At 37.4% G+C, this 20,382-nt stretch overlaps 1 protein-coding gene across 1 annotated transcript in view; it reads right to left on the bottom strand.

Moving 5' to 3' along the window:
• csmd3b (CUB and Sushi multiple domains 3b) overlaps nucleotides 1–20,382 on the bottom strand; it is a 1,719,816-nt gene that overhangs the window by 549,170 nt on the left and 1,150,264 nt on the right. The window contains 1 exon segment of the mRNA XM_048595770.1: nucleotides 8,820–8,941. Coding sequence (XP_048451727.1) covers nucleotides 8,820–8,941 — 122 coding nt within the window.

The raw sequence follows: 20,382 nt of genomic DNA, 5'->3' as shown, positions 1-20,382 counted from the left end.
AAAAAGCTTTTTTCTGATGAAGGGTCTAGGCCCGAAACGTCAGCCTCTCTGCTCCTATGATGCTGCTTGGCCTGCTGTGTTCATCCAGCCCTGCACCTTGTTGTCTCGGATTCTCCAGCATCTGCAGTTCCTACTATCTCTTCCTTCCATTGGCTCTGTCTACAATTCAGAAAAGGTGCCAACGTAATAAAAGACCCCGCCCACCCCAGTCATACGCTGTCCCCACCCTGTTCCGTCAGGCAGAAGGTAAAAAAGTTTGAAAACATGTACTAACAGATTTAAGACAAGCTTCTTCCCCACAGTTACAAGACTTACGAATGGATGTCTCATATCTTAGAATTGCTCTTCCTCTGCATCTTCTCTGTAGTGGTAACACTGTATTCTGCATTATGTTATTACCCTGATATACTTAAGTAAGTAATAACCTGTTAGCATGTAACACAATATTTTTCATTGTATCTCAGTATGTGTGCAAAGATAAATCAAATCCAAAATAAATAAATAAATCCATACATTAGTTCCCATAAAATAGACTAATTACCTCAATGAATATAGCTATCTAGTGTAGAACATTTGTGTCTCAGTTCTATCCTGGATGTGATGGACAGTAGAGAGACAAAAGAAACCCCTAATGTCAGGTTCCTGTTGAGACAGTTTATCTTGATGTTTATTTGGAACATTAGCATCAAAGAGATGTACAGCGCGGAAACAGACCCTTCAGCTCAACACAACATGCTGACCAGGTATTCTAACTTAATCTAGCCCCATTTGCCAGCATTCGGACCATTTCCCTCTAAACCCTTTTGTACAGCTATAATATCATTGACTTGCTCACAGCCTGGGTTGTGCTTACTGATTTCATTGTATATTACACACATAGCTGTCTCACTGATGACTTTAGACAGACTCTATAACACACAATAAGTGAGGTGGATAACTTTATATTGGAATTCCATATCTTGTTGTCCTGGAACTTTCTCCAAGGTACAGACTGGTCTAATGTTTGAGACAAATTAATATGCTTGAGTTTGGGACAGGCAACAAGCAAAATGTAATTTTTTGTTTGCCATGTTTTAGTTCATCATGGTTGAAGACTGGGTTTGACCTTGTTCTATGTAGTTAAGAGGAGAACATCAGTAACATAAGGGTAGAAACACATCCAAGACACACTCACATCGTAGAAATAGATACAATATAAAGCTTGAGAAATGTGAAGACTTGGAACCATGATTAAAAAAAAGCACATTTAATTGAGGAGAAAATTTAACCAGTCTACCTGAAGAACTGTCAGAGGAAATGATGAATGAGAATGTTGCTAATGTAGTGCCATTATTCAAGAAGGGTCAAAGAGATATAGCCCAGCAACCTAACACCAATAAAGCTTTGAGAAGTCAGAATAAAACCAACTAATACCCATTGAAAGGACACAGGGAATTAAGGTCACCACTTTGAAATAAAACTCGATACTTTTCTTTCAACAGTTGCTTCACCTAATTTATTTTCTTCTATATTTTTGGTATAAAAATGCAGATAATCTGCACAAAAGCATTACTTATGCCTGAATAATTATAATCACTATAATTGCAGTTTCTAAGTTTAGATTTTATGAAGGAAGAAACACCAAGAGTTACTAGTCATTGAAATAGTGATCACTACAGCCCATTAACTAATGAAGTACAAAAACAGCTACATGATGGAGAGCTGTCACCATCAAAAGTAGAAACAACTGAGCACTCAAAGCTAACACGATCAAATATTTCATTAGTGCACCAGCAATAAACTCATGAAGTACTGTTTGGTTTGAGGAGGAGATTACTTGGTAATTTAGAACTGTCCATTACAAAGCAGTGTTTTTTATATATGAAAAGAATGAAACAAAAAATGTAAAACAAACTAAGTGTGAACAATTATTGTATTTTTATGCACCATATGTTTAAACTGAAAAAAAGATGCAATATATTATAAACTGCCATAGCTATATTAAAATCAAACAATGTTTTTGCTTGCAATAGCAAATTTACTGTGTGACAACTTAAAAACATACCAATCAAATCCTATATCTGATTTGAGCTTATTGTAGAATTCTGATTAGACTGATTTAATTTTGCTGGAACATACTGTTGTACATTTTTTAACAACTTGGCCATAAAATACATGAATATTTATGAATAAGTGCAGGGATCATCATAAAATCCCTACAGTGGAAACAGGCCCTGCAGCCCAACAGATCCACACCGCCCCTCTGAACAGCATTGCACCCAGACTCATTCCCCTAATTTCCCATGTCTAACCGACTGAACCTCAACCTCCCTGGACATTATGGGCAATTTAGCATGGCCAATCCATCTTTGGACTGTGGGAGGAAACCGGAGCACCTGGCAGAAAACCACACAGACACAGGAGAATGTGCAAACTTCACACAGACAGTCACCCAAGGCTAGAATCGAACTCAAGTCCCTGGCGCTGTGAGGCAGCAGTGCTAACCACTGAACCACCGTGCCGCCCAAAATGTTACATAAGTACACGCCACACAATTTCTGATTTACTTCAATGAGATAAAATCAAAAAATACTTCTTTTATTGCAGCAATAATTAGCAGAAAATAATTAATAACAGAGCTAAAAGCACCCTGTAATTCCAATGAACAGCATTGATGGGAGGAGTAATTCCTGCTGCTTGACGTATGTTCAGCGAGGTAAAATTAGCAGATGATGTAGCTGGAATGTTGAACTCCAAAACAGCACTGCAAATGAGCCTTACACACTTGCTGATGAATGAACTAACTGCTCTGCAAACGTCCAGTAGACATTGCTTGGATGTATGGGAGCATTGATACTGAAATGGTGTCCAGTGCATCTGTCACTCCAAGTAGTCACTCAACTTTGTGATGCCATTTTGAAGTTAAATGAGCACATGGAGTGCAAAGAAGCATGCTACTGAACCACATTTTGTAGCCTTCAAAATTTATTGAACACAAGTTGTTGGGAAATGCAATTTAATAAGAAAAAGCATATTTTAAACTATATGGGAATTGATTTTTCCTGTCAGAGTCTCTGATCTTCCAAGAAAGGGAGGCAGTAAAGGTTTACATTACATTTTATAGCTGCTCTATTCACTACCTGTCCACCATCTGCTCTATTCCATTGTTGGTTATGGTCTCCATTCCTTTATTAATATTCTTTATTATCTACCCTGACAGCCTGACCTTATCTTGCCATTTGGAAATTTTTCATATATTTCTGGTATCTGTTCATTCATTTACACACCAATTATGCTCAGAACTTTAGCCAGTTTAAAGTCGTTTGGGGTTAAAATTGAATCAGAGATAGTAGGAACTGCAGATGTCCGGAAGGAGGAGGGTAACTTCTTCAGGCTGGGCTTCCTTAGAAGAGGCTTCGCAGTGGGGTTAAAATTGAATCAGAGATAGTAGGAATGTCCGGAGGGAGGAGGGTAACTTCTTCAGGCTGGGCATGCTTTTTTTCTGATGAAGGGTCTAGGCCCGAAACGTCAGCCTCTCTGCTTCTATGATGCTGCTTGGCCTGCTGTGTTCATCCAGCTCTGCACCTTGTTGTCTCTTAAAATCGTTTGGGTGCAGTTTCACAGTGCAATTTCATTACAATGGTACAGAAAACACACAGTGGAAGTGTGAAATCCATCCTAAGGATAGTACTACCTAATCTTACACTCAATATGTTTTATTTTTCCTCCAAGAGGGCAATTTTACCTGATACTATAATGCTAATCTTACCTATCGTAATATATGAAACAAGGTGTGGTTGTTGCGGTATTGAGGAATTCAACAGACCTTTGGTCTAATTAATTGTTGTGTAGAAGCAGTACATTTACAGGTAGAAGTGATGTTGTGCAATTAGGCAACATAGGAGAATATACTTCTTGCCAAATGTCATACTTCAAGTGATCTGAGTCAAGTTGGACACTGAGATCTTTAACATACAATATTGTCATAAGCATGTCTCTCAAAGATGTACGAAATGTCAGCCACAAGATAAAAGACAACAATCTTATTTTTTTGCAAACATAAAAACTTACCCAAAGAGCTTCTCTTGATTTCACAGAAACATTTGTTGTCAATTCAATAATTATAAAAATAGGTTAAAAAAAGTTCGCAAGATTAATATTTCAAACTTCAATGTAATGCTTTTCAGGTTTGGCAATCATTCTGATCTGGACACTGTAAACCAGACTGGAGAGTTACACCTTGTTCTTTACTGCACCTAGCTGACATGTTGGTTTTCTTGCTGTCACTCAGAGTCACTACATAGTTATCATCACCAGAGTTTTCTTCCTTACACTCCTTGTGCATGAATGGTATGCCTTACATTCATCTGAGCTGGCTTCTGTTCCTTTACAGTGTAGCACCGTGATTAGTAATGTTTTTGTGTGATCCAGGTTCATTGCATTTTTTTAGAAACCTCTCCTGATATCCCATTTTTGCATTTGGATTCTGACCTTACATTTCCTGCCCATTGCAGAGTTCTGGTACTCTGTACTCACGCATTGTGTATCTCTTACATTTTCCTCTTCTGAAGAAGAATGGTGAAACAACTAGTTTCCCGGCAAAGTTGCTCACATTTGCCTTCCAAGCATAAATTGTGGTGCGATGGTAATCCCTTCTCCAGTTATGCTGCATGAAAATGAAGCAATGAAATGTGAAAACCTTGCTTTTTAGCTCAATATTTTACAATTATTCATTTAGTATGGCTTGATGGCTTGAGCACAGATAGTGAGGTGACAACGTGATGTGAGTCATTTCCCACTTCATATATGTGTCTTAAAACAATTCACTGGTGTACTGAGGTTGTGATCAGACAATCCAGGGTACTAAATAAAATGAAAATTATGCTCACCATATCAATGGTTGTCACACTCATTGTGTTGTGAAGCCATTGAACAACATTTGGAGAAATGTTGAACATTTGGAGAAATGCTTTGTCACATGAATGCAATCTCCTGTGTACTGTGAATAGGGATGTTGCTACTCTTGCCCCAGGAATGAATGGAATATTGTGTGGTTGTAGAGGCTCCATTCCCTGCTGGTGTTAGTATCTGGGGAAGCTTCACGTGCATTCATGATTCAATAAAAAATCTTATTCATCCCTGGCAAGTAGCAAATCAAGGGTCGGTCATCTCATTTAAAACATACGTGTCCCTGATGTATCTTGGACATACCTTGGTGTAATGCTTCTAGGATTAGAACTTGTTTGTCCTTGAAAATGATTTGTTGTGCTCTAAGGTCAAAGCGAACAAATCTTCTCAAGTAATTCTTCAATACAATGAAGCAACTGCTGAATAATTACCTCTTCTGTTAGAGATTATCCTCTCCAATGCCTTGTGTTATGGGCTAGACTAAACCTCCTCAAAATATATTAAGAAGATAGCCTAGATCCCAACTTTTTCTTATTTTAAAGGCAAGTACCAGGTGTTGTGTTTCCAGATGCCACTTGATTGGTCAAACTACTCGACGTTTAGCAAAACACACTTTATTCATACATAATTGCTAAAATGTTACAAAAGAAAGAAGCAATTGGAATAGCTTAACTCCATTGGAAAACTTAACAGAATAATAGATTATTTAACAACTAAAATGTTCAAAAATAGTAACAGTCCATAAACACACATCTTGGCAAGGCAAATTCTGTAAAATAGACTGTCTTACAAGCAATTCTCCAGTCCAGAGGGAAGAAAAAATCAAAATAAAACTCTGAGAAAGACAGTAGCAGGGAAAGATATACTGCAGTTTCCAAACCCAGCCTGAAGACTCCAACATCAGCTATTGAGGAACTAAAACTAAAAATCTTGGTACTGTGGAGGTTGACCCCACCCATTCAGGCTGCTTCTAGTGTTGCAACTTTAAAGAAAAATACCCAAGGCCTTACAAGCTGCTTACTTTATTGGATTCAAATAGACAGCTATACACCTCTGTCTTAAAACCTCTCTTTGAAAAGAAATGGACAAAATACACCTCTTAAAGCCATAGTATCATCATATCCAATTTACTCTGTGTTATAATCACAGTGTGACTTCACAGCTTCCCCACTTTTGGCCCCCTTTCAATTATTTGTAACAAGTATCTTGTTCTCTTTCATTTATAATATATACCTATCACACTTCAATTGACTGAGTTAACCAAAGTATAAATAAAGGACAGCCAATTTCAACGTTTCCTTCAATGAAACAGAGTGGAGATTTATTACCCAAAATAAAAGAAATGATGAGGTTGTAAAGAAGATGATTGGAGGATGGGTATCTGATCCAGACAGGAAGTAAATGCAGTTGTAGTTTTCAATTTTCTTTTTTAAAGAATCTTTGAGTTGTGAGTGAAACCTGAGTGCCAATTTCTTAGCAGTTGTCCTCTTTTCTCATGAGTGACAAAGCTTGCACAAACATTGACATCCTGGTCAACAGAAAGTTTTCCAAGTATTTGTTCCTCCAAAGGTGCCAGTTTGCTGGGATTGGAATTGGTATTGAGATTGAGAGTGAGAGAGGAATTAGTTGGTCCTCAGTCCATCTTGCTTTCTCCTCTTTGTTGTTCAAAGAGAGCTAGCGAAACATGGTCTATTTGACCATTTCAAGTCAAGCTCCAGAGTCATTTCCAAACTGAACACTTTGCATGTAAACTTTCATTTCTCAATGTATAAAATTATCACTCAATGATGAGTAAAACGAGATGCAAATTTCTTGACAATCGCTGAGCTTCAGTGCTTCTTGATTATAAATGGTAATTCCAAGGTAGTTGTTTTTGTATCTTCCAAATGGGTTGGCAGTATTTGTTGGATAATCACAGCAAGCAATTAGGCAGCTGTATCCTCGTTTTAAAAAAAAACATAATAACCTACGAAAACCTCACGTATTAAAGTAAAATGATCACAGCCGAATATCGAGTCTGTTTTTAATTTACCTGTAACAACTGTCACATCCCATTGCGACATCTCCCATAGCCCTGTGTTCTGTCTCACCTTGTAAATGACCCTTGTAGAATTATCTATTGTCTTAGCATTGACATGCTCTAGAAATTATGCATCTAGTCCGGGCTTTCATTGTTGCTCTCCTGTGATTCTTGGAGGCAAGCTGCTCATGTTGCCGACTACTAAGTTTCTGCTCCCAAATATTGAACAAGGAAGCCATAGTGGACAAGTTGCAGTTGTCATATCCCCAAGTTCTTCAAGAATATTTCTTCCTGTAAAGTTAGAGGTCTACTTCTAAGATGTCAATACTTATAGCCTGGGATTCATTATGGTTATGAAACACCTCATATGAGAGAGGCAGGAACTGTTCAATTAAGGTTGAAAGGCTAAATATGAAGATAAGCACCATAAAGTATAGGTGTGATAACTAAGGGATACTTAAAAGTCATGGTACACTGAAGGAAAGTACCATAGCAGTTAACAAGTAAAAGACGATGGCAAGAAAGATCAACCGTTACAAGTATAATCTTAATATCTTGCAAGGTTAATGACTGAAGAAGTACAACATATAATAAGTATTTCCTGGAATTGTCAGAGGTGTTGATAGTCTAGTTTAGTAGATCTGGTAATGTAATCTCTTGTATTCTGAACAGGCGTATGTTAAATTTTAAATAGATCTCTAGCACTTGAAGTCAACATTAAATGGTCCAATTTTAACGGCTTATTTTTCTTCTGAGAAAACACCCAGGTTGAACTTCATGAAGTTAGCTACTTTTTGTTTGACGCCTTCTGACATCCACTTTGTTCAGGTTGTTTTCTTCTTCCAGTGCCACCATTGCTTCTTTAAGGTAGCTTTAAATTCAGCTGCCTCTCCCATCTACTCTATGCTGCTTTCCATTGGTAGCCATTGAAATTTCAATGCCACTGCAATGATAACTAAACAACCTCATCTGTTGCCTTGGCTACAAGATGGGCACGTCACATCTATGAAATTATATATAATAACAGAAATAGAAGATCTGGTTTAAAAATTAAATCAGCTTGCAATGATGTCTCTATTAAAATTTCACTTTAACAAATTTTACAAAATATTTTTCAATTACAATTTTATCACATTGAGAGGTTCATAATTTTTATGTCCTCAGTCACCCAGATTGAATGAGATGACAATACAAACAGCAACCTTTATTTTCATGACACAAATACTCTAATGTGATATGATTGTAAGATGATGGTTACAACATTAGCACTAAGTGAAATTCTGATCAATCTGAGTGAAATGTCTCTCAAATAAAAAGAACACACACTGGTATAAAATCGTTGATGTACAACTGACGATGGATAAAAAACAGTCTTTTCATCGCAAAGGCTCATCATACATAGCTGAATTTTTAGAAAAGTAATAAACTTGTCAGAGTATTTGAAGCATAAACAACTTTGCTGTCACTCTTGCTGTATTCTCTTGTTCTGGATGCATTTGCCTTTATGTACATTGCTTGGTGACACGTTTTAAATGAGTAAAATTCCTTCCTCAATAATTTCAGTGATAGACAGAAAGGAATAGAGTTGGAGTAATTTTTTCACATTACATGAAAGCAGTTTTAAATCACAACGGGAGGAACACATCAGCGCATATCACTTAAATAGTATATGCATATTAACAAGATGGACAATGGAGTTTGTAACGTGTCATGAAGTTTTGTAATTTAACCTGATGGAAAGTTTTGCTCGAATTCTTATTTCAGACATTTTTAAAAGCTCAAATCAATGAATTTGTTGCTAACACAATGAGCCAGAAGACATTTTCTCTGATCATTACCATTAAACAGTGGCCTTTTTATAACAGTGCATTATTACCAATATTGAAAGTGCATAAATTAATTTGTCACTTACCTTATTGGGGCTTAATGCTGTTATTATCCAGACACATTGTGCATTGCTGTCATATTGAAAAGGGAAGTTGGGGGACACAAATGTACCGGCCGGACCATACAAATTCACTCCACATGTTTTAGCTGGAAAAGATAAACAAGGTTATTAAATATGGTCCTTTTAACAAAGCAACTAACATACTCTGTAAAAAGTTAGACCTACTCATTGCAAATTGAAATGAATTTTCTTAGTGGAATTCACCATTGCCTGCTGTAACAAAAGGAGAAGATCAAGGGAATTGTTAGAAAGACACAAGAATGCAGTTCCCAGCAATCTTATGCTAACATTACAGCAGCTGATCCTGAGAAAAATTGCCTGGTGCATCATTTCATAACTTTGGGACACTTAGATGTATTAATTGATTGGATAATGAACTAAAATATAGAATTAAACACTTCTATGTTATGTAATGTATTGTGTGTATGTGTATTTTTCAATGAGAAAAGCTGAAGTATTGTAAAATCAGGTTAATGTAAATTACAGTGAATGAGTCACACTCCAATTTAAGCTTTAATGCTTTGTAGATACCGAATTCGTGGGTTATGTCAATTTTTAAAATTTTGATTCTGAGCAGATTATACTTATAAGCTAATGAAAAGGCTGGGTTTTGAGACTACCCAGGACATCTTAAAAAATGGCAGATCACAAGGTAACATGTTTGTTTTTAAAGTCAGATTAGAAGTGACAAAGCTTGAAAACAGCAGTTGAGTTCAATGAGCTAATTAAAGAAAACATGATGTCTGCAAGAATCAAAATCCACCAACATCATTTTGTTTTGGGAGTTAGAGATAAATAAGTTTTGAAATATTCAATGAACTTGGAAAGACTTTAAGCCCCAATTACTTTTTCAGTTCGAAGGCATCCTAGAACATATTGTGTTGTGCTGGAGATGAGTGAATAGTTCTTTAGCCAAATTACCTCAATGATTGCTGTGAGAGTTTGTTGCAGTTTGGAACTGGTGTGTTTAACTTGCAGTTCAGGGATAGAAGGAAGCTAAAATAAAAACTAGTTAGATAGACCTGCTCCAGAAATTGAGAAAAAGAAATTAATTTTGTCATTGACCATTTGGAATATGGGTCAAGTTTGGTGAGGGAACAGAAGCTGGAAGATTGCACAATTTGAAACCAGTGGAAGATGATACAATGGTGCTCCAGAGTTTTGTACCAAAGAAAAACAAGCAGATTAGCTTGTATTAGTCAAGTAACCACACAAAAGACTGAGGCATAGAAAAAGGTGGTAAGTAAAAGTTGCCATTGAGAAAAGCTGAAGCTGATGACGATTAAAGATTCTTTCCAGAGCACTGTGGCATATTTATTCTTATTCTCTGTAGAAGTCTAATATTGTTGTTCTTTATAAACATAATTCTTCAGGGAAGTAAGTTGCAAACTTGAATGCATATACAGTTATAAAATATGTTGTTAAGTTGTTCAGATTTCTCCTTCGAAATCTAAATGGATCATAATATTTGAATATGTTAATTATACATGAATGACATTTTTAAAATATTCTGTAATGTGTGTACCCAATCTATTGAACTTTGCGTAAACAATATAATAATTGCTCGTTACTTGAAAACATTTTAATAGCTCCCATAGTGAATCATGCAAGACAGAAGAATGCCAATCAGTCCATCATACCTGCACCAACATATTCAATTAGTCCCAATCCTCTGTCCTGCTGTCCCCAAATCCATCCAAACATTTCATTTTTGGTCTATAATTAGTGCAGAATTTAGCCATGGAGACACAAAGTTACATGGTCAAGTTCTTGGCTTGCACTAAGCTAACTGATAGCTGCAATATAGCATTAGGGATATTGCAATAAGCTTGAGGATTCAAATTAAGGGATCTAAAGATAACAAATTTCTTGCTTCCCACTACTAGTTAGTGACCATTTTTTTTAGGAAACGCATCCCAAGTGAGAACACAATAGGCGCAACCCTGGTGCTGTCCTCCAGTGCAGTCAATGGGGTGAGACAGCCTGCTTTAACTTCATAGAGTAGAAATATGGAATGCTGAAACTATACAAAATGTTGGTATGGCCATTATGAGGGTATTGTGTGCAGTTCTGGAATCCACATTATAGGAAGATGTGATAGCACTGAAGAGGATTCAGAGAATATTTACCAGGATGTTGCCTGAGTTGTAGAGTTTCACTTACGATGAGAGATTGGACAAGAGTGGGATTATTTTCCTTGAAGCAGAGGAAAGTGAAAGAAGACTGGTTTGAGATGTGTCAAATTATGGGGGCCTAGACAGGGTAGACAGGAAGAAATGTTTCCATTTGACGAAGGGATCAATGACCGGGACATTGTTTTAAGGTCAGGATCTGAAGGTTTAGATTAAATGTGAGAAAAAACTTCTCACCCAGAGGGTGGTGAGAATCTGGAACTCACTGCCTGTAAGGTTGGTAGAGACAGAAACCTTCATAACTTTTAAGAAATATTTAGATGTACACCGGTGACACCAAGACATAAAAGGCGATGGACAAAGTGCTGGAAAATGGGGTTAGAATAGTAAGGAAATTGTTTTTGACTGGCGTGGGTGGGATGGGTTGAAGGGCCTTTTTTTGTGCTGTAGATGTCTATGACTCTATGAGCTCTGCTTACTTTCTTGGCCACATCACTTTGAATTAATTACTATTGCTAATTTATCCTAAATGTGCCCACTTGCATATTTAAAGCTCTGAAAATTAAATTTGTTTTCACTCACAACAACATGAACAGATGTGGTTAAAAATTTAATTCTTAAAAAAAAGGTAAGAAATGGACTATGTACGCCAATGAAACTAGGCAGTGGTGTATTGGTAACGTCACTGGAACAGTAACAAGTGACCCATGACATAGTTAAATTTGAATTCAATAAAATCTAGAATTTATAAAAAAAAACAAGTTGAATTGTAACTTTATTTACATTACTGATTGTCCTAAATACTCAAATGGTTCACTCATGTCCTTACGGGGCAGAAATAAGTCTTTATTATCCAGTCTGGCTTACACGTGACTGTAAACCAACTCAGATTGGTTCTTTGAAATGGCCTTAGCAAGCCAGTTGCTTCAAGGACAATTAGGGATGATCAATAAAAACTGACCTTGCCTGTGACGTCCACATCCCATGGACAATTAAAAAAGCCATGTGAAGCTTTTGCAATTTGTTCAAAATCAGTTTAGTTATTGCTGATACTCACTGAGTTGTTTTAATCGCTATTTGTGCAGAATAGCCTTTCAACTATAATATTAAAACTGCACAGATTACCATACCATTAGATTTAAATTACATCCTAAAAACTGTGTTCATTTGTGTTGTCTCATGAAAGATTTTAAATTAGGTGGTTTGCAAAGTTTAAAGAGAAGATCAACTAGAGGGAAGTGATGGCCTAGTGGTATTTTCACTAGGCAGTTAATTCAGAAACCTGGGTATGAGTCCTACCACAGCAGTTGGCAGAATTTGAATTCAATTTTTAAAAATCTGTAATTAAGAATCTGATGATGACCATGAATCCAATGTTGATTCTTGGGGAAAAACCCATCCGACTCTCTATTGCTCCCTAGGGAAGGAAACTTCCATCCTTACTGGGCCTGGCTTCCACGTGACTTCAGACCCACAGCAACGTGGTCAACTATTCTCTGGACAATTATGGATTGGCAATAAATTCTGCCTGGCCAGTGATGCCTCATCCCACGAATGAATTAAGAAAAAATAACTTCATAAAACTAGCACAGTTTTGAGTGCAATTCTGCCCACATTATTGATTGCACTCAAAATATCTGTCCTAGTGAGGGTACAGAAAGTAACAAAAACCAAAAGAACTGTGGATGCTGTAAATCAGGAACAAAAACAGAAATTGCTGGAAAAGCTCAGCAGGTCTGGCAGCATCTGTGAAGGAAAATCAGAGTTAACATTTCGGGTCTGATGATCCTTCCTCAGAGCTTTTTTTGTTCCTGATTTACGGCATCTGCCATTCTTTTGTTGTTTTTTTCATTTAGTACAGGAAATAACAAGATTGAAACATACAGTAATCCAAAATAACACAAAAACATTTTTAAAACACTTTACTGAGATTAATGAAATATTTAATGGATTCTCCTGTCATTTCAACAGATGAATGTACACCAAGTAAGGAAAAAAAGGTTTACAGACTGTTATCTCATGCATGAAGATATCTCAAATCCAGACCCAATAACCAAAAATTAATGGTTTAGGTGAGGAAAATTTTAAATCTTATTTAAAGCATTCCACAACATAGAAAGAAGCATGGACATTTAAATAAATAGAAACTGAAATAACAAAGTAAATTTGAAATGTCATTCAGAGGAATGTATTTAATCGGCATGTGAAATGTTTAGAATAATCTATTCAACAAAGTCGCAGAGGCAAAAGCATTACACTATTCAAAATCATTGGAACACAGAAATTAGAGCAGAAGTACACAAAAGTTAGCCCTTTGAGCCTGTTCCGCCAATTCAATGAAAGATCAACTTCATATTCTCACCTGCGCTCCACGTGAGTCAATGGTTATAAAGATCAAAAATCGTTCACATGCAGTCTTGAAAATATTCAATGACCTGGCCTCTGCTGCTTTTTGGGATAGAGTCTTCCAACATTTATTTGATTGAACTTCAGAGCAAAAGAATTTTCAACTTTACCTTGAACACAAGGCCCCTTGAACACAAAATGTGCCCTGACCATTCTAGGTTCTCCCATGATGGAAAATATTTCCTCAGCATCCACCCTATCAAGATTCCCCCAGCCCTGCAAACACCCCAATAATCTTATTTGTTTTAAAAAGTATACCTTTCACTTTTATAAATTCCAATGACTCTCAGCTTAGCTCCTCCCAAACAGATCCTTCACCTTAATATTTCAAGCCAAAAACATTTTTCAATACTGTACTAATCTTATTCTTTATTAACAAAAGCAAACATCCTATTTTTTGATTTCTACTTAACGTTTCACAATGTTAAACATCCTTGAATTTTCGTTTCCTAGCCTAAGTGGCTTTGTAACTGGGAAGTGTTAAGAAATTGAAGGTGCTTATTCAACTGTATTTTCTCATTGCTGATTTTTCCTAATGTTATAATAGAAGTCTAAATCTTCAATAAATCTATTTACTGTAGTTTAGAAAATGGACTGATGTTTATTGTCGGATATAATGCAGATCTCTGTGGTTCAGGGAAAACCGAAACTGAGAATTGCGACACATCCAACTTAATTTCTCTTGAGTCTTAGGCCATCCGCAGCAACTTTAAAGAAAACAGAGACAGAAATGAGGGATCCAAAGGCTGTTTATCCTGACATCTCCTGCTTTGGAGAGGGTGCAGAAGCGTTTTACCAGGATGCTGCCTGGACTTGAGTTTATGAGCTACAAGGAGAGGCTGAATAAACTAGAATTGTTTTCTCTGGAGCGGCGGAGGCTGAGGGGAGACCTGATAGAAGTTTATAAAATTATGAGAGGCACAGAGAGGGTTGACAGAATTTTTTTTTTCCCCAGAGTTGAAATGTCTAATACTAGGGGGAAGCATTTAAGGTGAGAGGGAGAAAGTTCAACGGAGATGTGAGGGGCAAGTTTTTTATGCAGAGAGTGGTAGGAGTGTGGAACACACTGCTGGGGTAGTGGTGGAGCCAGATATGATAGTGATGTTTAAGGCATTTTTGATGAGCACATGAGTATGCAAGAAATGGAGGGATACGGACCACGGTCAGGAAGAACAGATGAGTTTAATTTGGCGTCATGTTCGGCACAACACCGTGGGCCGAAAGATCTGTTCCTATGCTGTACTGTTCCATGTTCTATGTTCTCTGAGTCATCAGGAAAATGCTAGAAAATACTATAGAAATCTTTATAAGGCACTTGAAAGTTATACAATAGTATGATCAGACAAAGTGAACATGTCGTCGCAAAGGAAAATCATATTCAGCAAGTTTATTAGAGATTTCTTTCTGAAAATGTTTTTAGTAGGACAGATAACGGGAGCTAGTAGACGTAGTTATTTTTGAATTACAAAACATCATTGATAAATGATGACCAAACAAGACATTTGGAAAAAACATCCAAAGGAATACAGCAAGAAAGCTACACAAATAGAGGGATAATATGAAAGTGTGAATATGCACCATATTATCCAGAAAACATTTCCTTTTTACATACATTCACATTGTTCTGGAATTCTTGACCATTTTAAGACATTTCATTCTTATGGCACCTCTAAAGAAGTGATGGGTTTATTGCAAACAAGTTCAAATCAACAAAGAATATGTACATTGCCACAGTCTACATTTGCAGACTACTTCTTAACTGTGAAGCATTTCTGAAAATTGTGGTCAAGAAGGAAACCAAATACATTCTAGTTTTTAATTTAACCATTTTAATCAATCTAAGAATGAATTCAAATTTTTCTATTGGTACCACATTAAACTATATGCTTTCAAATCAGTTTAATTTCACTCTCCTAGTTTTCTAAATTATCCTAGTTACCACATTGAAAAATTTCGATGCAACTGTTTTATTTTATATTTTTCCTTTATTGTAACTTAAAACAATGTAAAAATAACAAATTGCATCAAAATTGTCAATCGAAAAGAGATTTGCATTTATTTAATTACGTTTATTACTTTAGTGTATCTAAAGCCCTACTCGGCACTAAACTTTTTTTGAAGTGAAGTCGTTGTTACAAGGCAGAGGAATGTCAGCCAATTTGTGCACAGCAAGGTTTCACACTCAGAAGCAGGATAAATTACCTTTTATTTTACTTTTGTTGGTTGAAGGATTAAGAGTTGGCCAGAGCATTGTGAAGTATAAACGAAAATTAGCTTATTTAATTGTGCTGTGCTTCAAGACGTTTTTTGAGGTGAAAAATCAGGAACACGCTGCCACTCAAAATCTGAGTATACGCACTGAAGTGAGCAAACCAATTTTTATTTTCTTTAGGTTTTCAGCAATTCTCCAGTGCAGAGGCACAAACCGTATCTGCATTAATGAACATTTTAACAATTATGCAAGTTAAATGACTTGTCTTCACCAAAATTGCCAAAGTGTTCATTTTAGTGGAGTTGAGGAAACCTGGAAGGAGCTGAAGACATCTATACTGTGGAGAAACCATCAGCTCCAAGACCAGAAAATACCAAGACTGGTTTGACGAGAATGACCACATCATCCAAGACCTTGTCAACAAGAAGAAGAAAGCTCTCCGCACCTGGTTAAATGACATCACTCGCAAGACAAAGAGGAGAACTTATCAAACACCAACGTGGAGTTGCAAAGAAGAACTGGGAAATCAAGAACAGATGGTGAACTGAAAAAGCTAAGGAGTTCCTTGCCAAAAAACACGACATCCAGGTCTTCTTTCGTGCCACCAAGGCAATATATAGACCCAACACCCTTGGCCTCAAGTCGACACAGCCTAAAGATGGAACCCTTTTGAGAGACAGAGAAAACACTAGCCTTTGATGGAGAAAACACTTAAAACTCCAAAACCATGCTATAATCATAGATCAGGATATATTTGAGGAAGTTCCCCAATTCCTCAATAAGGACCTTAGACTCCCACCTAATCTGGCAAAAGTCAACGAAAACAAACACATAAAGAATGGAAAAGCTGCAGGAGTGGACGGGAATCCAGCAGAGAATTTCAAACTTGGAGGATCTGAGCTTACTTATCATCTCTATCAATTCTTCCTGAATATTTGAGACAAAGAAGAAATCCCTGCTGATCTCAGGGAAGCCATCATTGTCACTATCTTCAAGAAAGGAGACAAATCAAACCACGCAAATGACCAAGGAATCTCTCTCTCTCCATTGCCAGGAAGATTATTGCCTGAATTCTTGCTAGGTGCCCTCTCCCAGTCTCTGAAGAAATCTTTTCTGAAAAGTAGTGTGGCTTCCTGTCAAACCATAGAACTATGGACATGATTTTCACTGCTTGATATCTCCAAGAGAAATGTCAGATTAACACCAACCATTCAGCATGGATTTCATTCACTCAGTCAATCTGAAAGAGCTATGGAAGAGCCTCTCAAAGGTCAGATATCTAGAGAAATTCATCAATATCCTCCATCTCGTTCACAACAAGATGTCAGTGATGAACAAGCAATATGACAGAATCCTTTGAGGTCAGGTCAAGTCCTGACTTTGTCCACAACATGGACAAAATCTTAACAACCATTTAAAATCCAAGAAGAAAACAACAGTGACATTGCTTCAGAACTTCAGTATTCAGATGATAATATCCAGGGAAATTAATTAACTTCCTCCACCTCCTTCCATGGAAGAGAATCTTCAAGTCTTGCTTAATGCCTTTCTGAAGCAATCTGAAGACTCAGTCTCAACCTCAACAAAACCATTTCTTTACCAACCCATCCAAGGAAAAACTATGGTCTATTTCTCCATCATGATCAATGGAGAAATCCCCCTAAACGTAGAATATGTGCTGTACCTAGGGATCCACAACTCATCTAAGACTGACATCAATGTCAAGATTAAACACTGCATACAATCCAGAGGGCCGCCTTTGGAGAGCTAAAGATGAGTGTCTTTTACAACTATGACATCCACACTCCAAGATGCTTACGAATAATGCAGCCTTCCCTCCGACTCTCCTATATGCTCCAAAACTTGGGCTGTGTATAGACACCATGTCAAGGCCCTGGAGAAGAATGATCAATGCTGTTTGAGAGGGCAGGTGTATGAACATAAATGCTCTCGAAAGAGCCAATAATACCAGCACCAAGGCCATGATCATCCAAAACCAACTCTGCTGGACTGGTCAGGATGCCAAAGTTCAGACTCCCAAACCAATTCTTCTTCAACCAACTGAAGGAAGGAACTGCAGTGAGAAGAGGACCAAGGAAGTGCTTCAAAGACACCCAAAGGCTTACCTCAATAAATCAAAGATGGACTTCAATGCCTGGTGGAACCTGATTCAGAAAACAAAAACTGACTTGAAGAAAACTCCTGTATGAAGGAATATCATTCTTCATGCAACCCATCAGCAACAGAAAATACAGAAAAGGAACGAGAGAAAGGAATGCCAGTGTTTGTGAAGCCAAAGACAACCATTCCACTTCCTGGAGAAACATGTTCAAATGTGTGGGTGACTCTAGGATTGGGGTCATCAACTACATAAAGACCTACAGAACCAGTGACCACTGACACAAGATTTCCTAGATACACAATCATACCCACTAGTAAGTGACTTGTAATCAACTGATTGCTGCCAACAACTCATTCAACGGTTTATTTCCTTCTTCAGAAAATTGAAATACTATGTTGTATTTACCCTGTGATTAGCTACGTTTTTTATTACTGCAAATGTAATGGCATTCTCAGGAATTGCATGTTTCAGGAAACTGCTTCTGTAATTTTATTAGCAGTGTACTCACTGTGACAAAAATAATCTAGACATTTACAATTATTTTCAGGTTGGGAAGGAGAAAATACGTAAGGATGTATATAGTAAGAAAAAAGAAACAACTTTCTCTCAAGAAAGCTGCATTTCTCTTGCTTCCACCCTAAACACAGTAAAACAGCCATTCCCTAAGGACAAGCCCTACGCATACATAGGATCTGTTCAGATGAGGAGGAACGAGGTAGACACCTGAAGGTGTTGAAGAAAGCCTGCATAGGAACAGGATATGATGCTCAACTCATCGATTGCCAGTTTCAATGTGCCACAGCGGAAAATCGTAATGACTTCCTCAGAAGACAGACACGGGATACATCCGATAGGGTACCCTTCGTCGTCCACTACTTCCCAAGGGCGAAGAAACTACAGAGTGTTATTTGCAGCCTTTAGCACATTATTGATGACAATGAGCACCTCGCCAAGATCTTCCCCACGTCTCTACTTCTCGCCTTCAAACAATCGCCAAACTTTAAACAGGCCATTGTTAGCAGCAAACTGCCCAGCCTTCAGGACAACATCGACCACGACACCTCACAACCCTGTCAAGGTAACCTCTGCAAGACTTGTCAGATTGTCAACATGGATACTACCATCACACATGGGAATGTCACCCACCACGTGCATGGCAGATACTCATATGACTCGGCCAATGTTGTCTATCTCTAACGCTGTAGGCAAGGATGCCCTGAGGCGTGGTATGCTGGCAAAACCATGCAGATGCTACGACAACAGATGAACAGACAATATGCAACAATCACCCGGCAGAGATATTCCCTCTAAGTGGGGGAAAACTTCAGTGGTCAAGGGCATTGGGCCTCAGCTTCTAAGGGGTGAATTTGTATTTTCAGATACATTCAATTTTGTTCAAAAAGCACACAATTTATAGACAGTCAGTAAATTTGGTGTTTTATAAATACCTACTTTAGAAATAAAAAACAGTTTGACTCCAAACCAAAACACAAACAGATTCTGAACAAGGTTTCATACCTAACATGCATTGTCTGACCTAAAATGTCACCTCTTCTTTACTTCTTTGCACAGATAAAACCTTTAGTTCTCTCAGGACAGTGACTTCAAAGGAATTTGCACTACAGGTGACCCTGCCACACTGTACACTCTTACACACACACATAAGCACGCGCGCACACACACACACACACACACACACACACACGCATTTATGCATATTAATCAATTAAAACTTTCTAACTGATTAAAGATTAAACAGCATCTTAGGTTTGTTTAGAGCATCCTCATCAGTGGTATGACCCTTTGATATTTTACTTATAAATTCCGTGTCTGATGCTACCTCTCTCACTAACACCTGAAGATGGAGTAAGACTCCGAAAGCTTGTTTTTCAAATAAACCTGTTGGACTATAACCTGATGTTGTGTGATTTTTAACCTCTTTCAAGAAAACATCTTTGATTTTCCACAATGGATACAACTCAGATTCAACTGGTGACAAGCAGGCATTTGATTTACTCATAGGGAACTGAATAGATTGCATTCAATCTTTCAAGTTCACCTTATTGTCACAGGTCCAATTATACATTTGTGTGGATACAGGGAGTGCACAAGTGGTCGAATTGGAAAATTTCATGAAAGGAAACAATTAAATGGAGGAAGGTGGCATTTGGCAATGCCTTTGAAAAGCTCAAAGGACATTTCATACCATTAGCCTTTAAAAGCATAAAATGAATCCCAAGTTACAGGCACAAGAGGAACCATTTACCAGCTGTTGAAATGGAGACATTGTGAATAGTTGTAAGGAGGTATATTCTTCCATGTCAACAACCCAAAGGTCAGCGCGACAGCATATCTGACTCAACCGTGGTATGCACTTAATACTACTGGAACTCAATTAATGATTTTGAGCTGCACGTCTGAGGCCTTAGATCATCTTTATCAAATTCAAAATAGTAAAGGGTTAGAAAACAGGGAGCTACAGTTCAACTAATCTCACATCAATCATCAAAAATAAAACACCGAAATGTATTTTGAAGAAAAGTCTTGATGATGTACTTCAAAACTCATAGTAAGACCAAACAGAATCAACATATTTTCTGAAAGTGAAATCATGCTGACAAATTTAATAGAGATAGCAAGAACTGCCGATGCTGG

The sequence above is a fragment of the Rhincodon typus genome, chromosome 4 (genome assembly GCF_021869965.1).
Source record: "Rhincodon typus isolate 14 chromosome 4, sRhiTyp1.1, whole genome shotgun sequence".
Lineage (NCBI taxonomy): Eukaryota > Metazoa > Chordata > Chondrichthyes > Orectolobiformes > Rhincodontidae > Rhincodon > Rhincodon typus.
This window is presented reverse-complemented; position numbering and strand designations above follow the sequence as displayed.